The 6899-nt window shown below is 41.2% G+C and overlaps 1 protein-coding gene across 1 annotated transcript; it reads left to right on the forward strand.

Annotated features, from left to right (window-relative positions):
* Window positions 1–28: 28 nt before the first annotated feature.
* Window positions 29–3114, forward strand: LOC306972413 (von Willebrand factor C domain-containing protein 2-like). The gene is made up of 3 exons (XM_079569009.1): window positions 29–553; window positions 2076–2205; window positions 2875–3114. The coding sequence occupies exons 1-3, from the start codon at window positions 209–211 to the stop codon at window positions 3063–3065; spliced, it is 666 nt and encodes a 221-aa protein (XP_079425135.1). The 5' UTR covers window positions 29–208; the 3' UTR covers window positions 3066–3114.
* Window positions 3115–6899: the final 3785 nt, after the last annotated feature.

The following is a 6899-nucleotide window of genomic DNA, read 5'->3' on the forward strand; positions in this document are numbered from 1 at the left end:
AATGCCCCCTTTCCCCCACCCTTTTCCTTTCCGGACTGAGCAGTCTGAGTGCGGAGCCAGGAGAATCCTCTGGAGGAGCGGCACGGCTGGAGTGCGGGATACAATGTAATAGCTAAATGTAGACTGAGCTTGTTAACTTAGACCAGGCTGAAAAATATCACACTTGATACTTGGAAACTGTGGAAATTCAAAACTGACTTTTTCGAAAATGGATAAACTTTTTGGTGCGCGTTTCCATCTGGTGCGCACTGTTTTGGCGCTGCTTGTGTGCGCGCAGAGTGGATTAACCTTCTCGGTGGCCGGGCAGCAGGAGAGCACCTGTGAGGCCAACGGGAGCATTTACTACGTGGGAGAGTGGTATTTCCTGGACTCCGACCACTGCACCCAGTGCGAGTGCACGACTGAGGGCTCCGCGTGCGCCCGCACCGAGTGCACGTCTCTTCCAGCCGCCTGCATCCATGTGAGCCACTACCCCACAGACTGCTGCCCTCGCTGCGAGAGGATCGGCTGCGAGTACCGAGGGGTTGTCTATGAGCTGGGGCAGAACTTTCAGGTGAGCACCTGGTCCTGTGTTTATAAATGTGTTAAAGCACACGGACAGAAGGGCAATAGGCCTGTGCAAGTGGAAGATGCAAATGTGCATGAGGTCAGGAACTTCAAAGTCATAAGCATTTGGGGAATGCGTATTTTAGGAATGATGCCTTAAAGTTTCTGTTTAAGAAACACGCGATTCCCACAGATAAGGGTTTAGCCTTGTAACAAGAGGAGCATTCATATTGCATAAATGAAGCAGCCTATAGTATAATAAATGTGCGTCATGAATCCCTGTGGGCCAATCTCATTTTATAGCTGCTCATGACTAGAATAGAATTTATTGCCATTTGCACATGTACAAAACTGTAGGCTACGTGCACATTGGAATTCTTGTACATTTAACACAAGAGCCTTATGTTAAAAATGGGACTGTGATTTTTTTTGCCATATTGAACTTTAATATGTTTGAGTGTGGGACAACGGATGCAAATTAGCCCAAGGCATGGTGTGTTCATTAACATGCACTGTCCCAACCAAATAAACCAATAATTTAACAAAAAAGAATCTGTAATGACCTATTCATTCTTCAGATAGATAAATGGCGCCCTCTTTTGAGAAGGGTTAGTTTTGTCGTTGTTTCATTTCATGAAAATGAGGCACCAAAAAAACTACCCTCTAGTCTAGAGGCTATTAAAAAACATTGGAAGCTGCGTAGTTTGTAGGAGCGATGGTAGAGCGGGTCGTCTCATGATCGGAAGGTAGAGGGTTTAAATCCCAGCTCCTGAAGCTGCACACTGTCGTTGTGTCCTTGGGCAAGGCACTTCACCCACCTTGCCTGCAGTGTCTGCGTACATCGGTGTATGAATGAGAGTGTGAAAGCGTGACTGGTTCCTTGCTGTAAAGCGCTTTGGGCCTAATGAAGGTAGGAAAGCACTTAAAGTTGAGACCATGTGCTACACCATGTATGACCTAGAAATGAGGTTGCAGCACATGTGTCAGCATGGCGAGTTTGGATGTGATCATTTTGCTGAATCACTCCCTACTCTTAATAAATACTACTACTACTACTACTACTACTACTACTACTACTACTACTACTACTACTACTACTACTACTAATAATAATAATAATAATAATAATAATAATAATAATAATAATAATAATAATAATGCGTTAGTTTTATATAGCGCTTTTCCAGACGCTCAAAGTCGCTTTACAATTTCATACATTATTCCTTCACTCCATACTTGGTGGTTACAAGCTGCTATTGTAGCCACAGATGCCCTGGGGTAGACTGACAGAAGCGAGGCAACCAGTCTGCACCAGCGGCCCCTCCGACCACCAACCACTCACACACTACAATCCTGATGTTCCCATCCAAGTACCGACCAGGCCCTTCCCTGCTTAGCTTGCGAGGTCTGGCGGGATCAGGCAGAGCAAAGGCAGACTGGCATCCCATTGTTCTGCTCTGTTCAATAAAGCCGACAGACATTGTACAGCACTAGCTCACAACCCTAACTATTTGTGTTTCTCCCTTTAGCCCTCTGAGTGTGAGCAGTGCACCTGCGATACTGATGGCATTGCCCGCTGTCTGGTGGCGGACTGCGCCCCTCCTCCCTGCGTGAACCCTGTGTACCAGCCGGGGAAGTGCTGTCCCGAGTGCCAGGAGGGTGAGTCTGAGCAGAGCAGCATCACAAGCCGTACCCTGAGGACAATACCGCCTTGTCTTCTAATGTCAGACATGAGGGACAAACCTTTTCAAAATCTAGTGGAAAATGCTTTTTACAGCAATGAGGTGTGTGTGCCTCGCAAAATATCTATCGTGCAGGACAAATGTGCACAAGGTATAAAAAGAAAATCTGTGAATTCAGGCTTTTACAGAGTCACGGAAAATGAAACGTTAATGTTATTGGGAAATTGTCAGATTTTGAATATTATAACCGTATTTCAGCAACAGCAAATTCTAGGTCCATTGCAGCTTTTCAACTTAATTTGCAATAGATTTTCAGTTCAGTTACAGTAGTTTAGTTTCATTGTTGTTTATTGTCAATTCAACTACAGCAAAAAGACAATAGTTTAATACAGCCCAATATCAAACGCATATACGTATGTACATAATAGGGGACAGAGGTAGGGAGGGGAAGAGTTCAGCTCCCTGACAGCCTGGTGTAACGCTGTCCTTTAGTCTGACGAAACTCTTCTTTTCTTTTCTCTATTTTGCTGTGGTACTGAAGGGCAAAACCATTTTCTCATTTATGCCCCAACACAAACCAGTTAATCACACTTAACGGATCATGCGCTTTACCTTTCTGGTACATTACCCTCTCTTTTACCTGCAGGTCCCAACTGTTATGTGGACGACTCGCGGACTCAGGTGATCCCGGCTGGAGAGCCGGTCTGGGTGGACTCTTGTACTAAATGCCGGTGCCATGATGGTCAGGACGCGGGCTACTGGGAGGGCAACCGTTTAGCCACCTGCTCCAGGCTCAAGAACTGCACCCCTGAGCAGCCCTCCATCCAACAGAACTGAGCCAGAGAGACAACTGGTGTTACTGTTAATGAGGACTTTATGAATTATCAAAGTTTGAAAGTTCAAAGTTAGCTGTCAGTCACTTCCTGAAAATACAGACACAGAAAAGTGAAAACATGAGTGCAAAAAATATATAAAGCAAAAACTAAAATCTAGATTATGTATAAATAGAGAGAATTCAGTGTCCTTGAGGGTATGTGAAGAAGAGCAGGAAAGGGATGGGGAGAGTTCAGCTTCCTGACAGCTTGGTGCATGAAGTTCTTCATCGGTCAGCTGGACCTGGTCTGTAGAGACCTCAGTCTCCTCCTCCCACACTGAACAGATGTGATTGTGTGTGAATTCTGAGCGCTTTGCAGATGAGACGGATGGAATGAAAGAGATATTCTGTCAGATATGACCAGATATTTTGGTCACCCAGGTTCCATTCCAGGTTCAATTCCACTCAGCTGACAGGGAGTCAATAACAATGCACTTTCATGTAATAAATCACCAAACTCTGTGGAGCACAAACTTATGCATGTAAGTTGAATTTGCTTGTCGACATAGGCTGGCCCTGTGCCACCCTACCATACCTGAGTACCAGTATGCAGTCTTATTTATAGTCCGCAGTAGGAGTAATTTGAGTGAGTTGTTGAGCTGTATCCATTCTCTATTATGGCACAACAAAGGTACTTATATTGTACGTCCAGAGATTGGAATGATTAAAAGTATCTTATTTTTTTTATTTGACAACGTGAGATCTCTTGTTTTTGTAAAGAGAGATAGTACAAAGTAAATGTTATTACATTTTCCTTTGTTTTGAAGGGTCTTGATCATCTCCTGACATTGTGTTGCAACATTACGACAGCCAGTGATATGAGAGAGAGAAGCGGTAATTGACCTGTCACTGTGTTGATGCTTTGCTGAAATGTATGCACCATTGTGATGTTTGGAAACAGCTTAGACCTGCAATACATTCACAGTAAGTCCTCTAAAGGTCTGACATTTCGATTTCCATGCTAATTGAAATATAACGTATTGTAGTCGACTATGGCAAACATGACTGTAAAACAGTTGTAATTGTGTGCAATATTTTAAAACACCAGCATGTTATTGGTATTGCGCACAGTGGAGTGGGAAAACACCCTGTAATATACGGCTTTATTAGTGTTTGCCAGACTGAATGTGTGGTCATTTGTACAAACAGGACTGTTATTCTCAAAATCAATGATGTAAAAAGTTGAGACTTGTTTTGATCATGAAACAAAATGTAATGTGTTTTCTGTCTGATAGCAAGGATCGTATAATTGTAGCAATAATAAGCTCACATGTAAGAGTTGGACGATTTGCTGTTTAGGCCTGACTATGTAATGCAAGTACATTAGGTATATAGCATAAATAAGTGGACCCAGAAAATCTATCAATACTGCTAATGGGAGTGTAATTTTGCAAGAGCATTAGCAGTTTAAACAGGTTTTCTAAATTTGTTGTAGTTTTTTTTTTTGTCAATAAAGTACCCCTTTGTAAGCTCAATACCTTTTTAATAAAATAATTACATGTTGGCTATTTAAATACAATGAGCTAGCCCTGAAGATGGAATAATGTGTATACTGTGGCTCCTGTGGTTGAAGACATTATATCGCTAATTGCAGAAAAGTAATATTAGCATAAGAATGAGATATGGGGCTCACTTTTATTTGACTTGATATTAAACCTCTAAGAATTTGTCGCATTGGAGCTTTTTGAACATAATGATCATTGATGTAGCTGTTTGTGTATATATTCATTTTGTATGCAACATTTTATTTTTGAAATGACATGGTGAAGGGAAAACTAATAAAAAGTAAATATGCATCAGTTTGTCCCAAGGTTACATTCACTTTGCATTCACTGCTGTACCGTGTCTGTGTTTAGGCCGACTATTTGCAGTGTTTTGGACCGTGCTCCGGGAGGATATCTGTACACTTTCTCTGTGGAAGCTTTTTCACTAGGGACCGCAGCCTTTTGTGAAGCAAGAGTCTGATAAAGAAGAACAAGAACAGCGGAGATACATGGTGTGGCATTACAAACGAGGCTGGACTGTCCCATGGCAGAAAAACACACAGGAATGTGAATCTAGGGATTAATCTGCGCTCTGCAGTAGAGAAATAGTTCATATCTAGTTTTATATGAAGTAAAAATAACCTAATCTTTATCTGGAAAAATGTCAACCTTAAAGTGCATATGACACAAGATTTTGCTTAAGATTGTACTTTCTTTAGTTTGGCCATTTTTTGTGATGTTTATAGTTTCACTTCCTTATTGGACACCGATAGGAAGTGACATAGAAGAAAGTAAACAATTTTAAAGCAGTACTAAGTAATTCTTGTCCCGAGAGGCCATAGCAAGTTATGATTTTTTAGCGTATTAATTGTCTTGGAGAGTAAATACTACACTGACAGAAAAGGCGAAGGGAAAGAGGGATATTGTACATCCAATTATACAATGGAAATAATTTTTTTCACTCAAACTTGGCTGTAAATATTGTTTAGCCTGTTAGCTTCCTCTTCGTGACTCTATTAGTGTGTATTGGTTGCTCCGGTCCGGTGGCAGTCAAGTAGCAAGCATGTTTTTTTGGCCAGAGACACCAGGGGGAGTGAAAGACCCCCCGATCATCCCATAAACACTTGTATTACCCCCACAAGGACTACGAAAAGGATTTATTAAGGTAAACATGTTACTTAGTACTGCTTTAAACTGTTGCTGTGCAATAGGTGAGTCAAACTGCTGTGGACTGTTACCTTCTTCTATGTCACTTCCTGTCAGTAGCTTAAAAATTCAAATAAAAATAACTTTTCTGCCCAACATTTCTTCAATAAAATCGACTGTGCATAACTTCAAATCATAACAGTGCCAACCAAGAAATGACTGTTTTGATCCAGCACTATTAACAGACAAAACACCTAAAATGTGTGTATTTAATTATATTCTTGTAATGTTTCAAGTACCTGCTGAACTAATCAATGAGATGAGGCGCCCTGAATTGAAACAGGAAGTCACTTCTTGGGCGGCGTTGTTATGATTTAAAGTTATACACAGAGTCAATTGCTGCTTCACTGAAATAAAACGATAAGCGGATTCGGCATTTCACCGAGCGCAAAGCATGCTGGTCCAGATTAAAGGTCAGGACTACCCAGATCGTATCCCAAACTGTTAACATGACCGAGTGTGACACAGATATTGAATATTTTGATGTTTTAAAAGAATTCTGAAACGGGGACACAGTGTTACTGGGAAGAGAAATAGAACTTGTGGCCCTTTCTAAACCAATAAAAAAAAAAAAAAAAACAGTTGTTGTATTAAGTAAATAGACGTATTGGTTACAAATAGCATTACTAGTTAGCTACATGTCAAACTTACTAATTTAATCCATTCGTCACCACGTTCTGGATCTTTTCTTTCAGTAGGAAATGTGATGAGTGCATATGGTGGCTCCATATACAACACTGTGACTGTGAGGCTCCTTTATTGCACTGAATAGAGCAAAACTCTTCCATAGACTGATTAACCCACGTGGACAGTCGCACTGCAATGGGGAATGAATGTGAACCTGGCATATCGCTGAAAAAACACTTTAAGCGACGTAATAGTCCCTAATAGCCAGTTGTATGGTTTTAATGGGCTTTGTTGACACCATGGGTAGTTGTGAACTTTGACCGGAACATTACCACACATGTGTACTGACAATGCTGATTTGGCTTATAACACTGAGGAACTTGCAACTGATGTTATCTTTCTAAATAAGTCATATTTTCAAAAGCACAAAAACCTGTCATATACACTTTAAGGTTTCTATGCAAGAACTAAACATGAATT

The sequence above is a fragment of the Gobius niger genome (genome assembly GCF_951799975.1).
Source record: "Gobius niger genome assembly, chromosome: 13".
Lineage (NCBI taxonomy): Eukaryota > Metazoa > Chordata > Actinopteri > Gobiiformes > Gobiidae > Gobius > Gobius niger.

Bases quoted from the DNA above. Each gene is read 5' to 3' on its own strand.
- LOC306972413 (XM_079569009.1), top strand. From the start codon at position 209: ATGGATAAACTTTTTGGTGCGCGTTTCCATCTGGTGCGCACTGTTTTG. The intron at 554-2,075 runs GTGAGCACCTGG...TTCTCCCTTTAG, and splicing joins AGCTGGGGCAGAACTTTCAG to CCCTCTGAGTGTGAGCAGTG. The intron at 2,206-2,874 runs GTGAGTCTGAGC...TTTTACCTGCAG, and splicing joins CTGTCCCGAGTGCCAGGAGG to GTCCCAACTGTTATGTGGAC.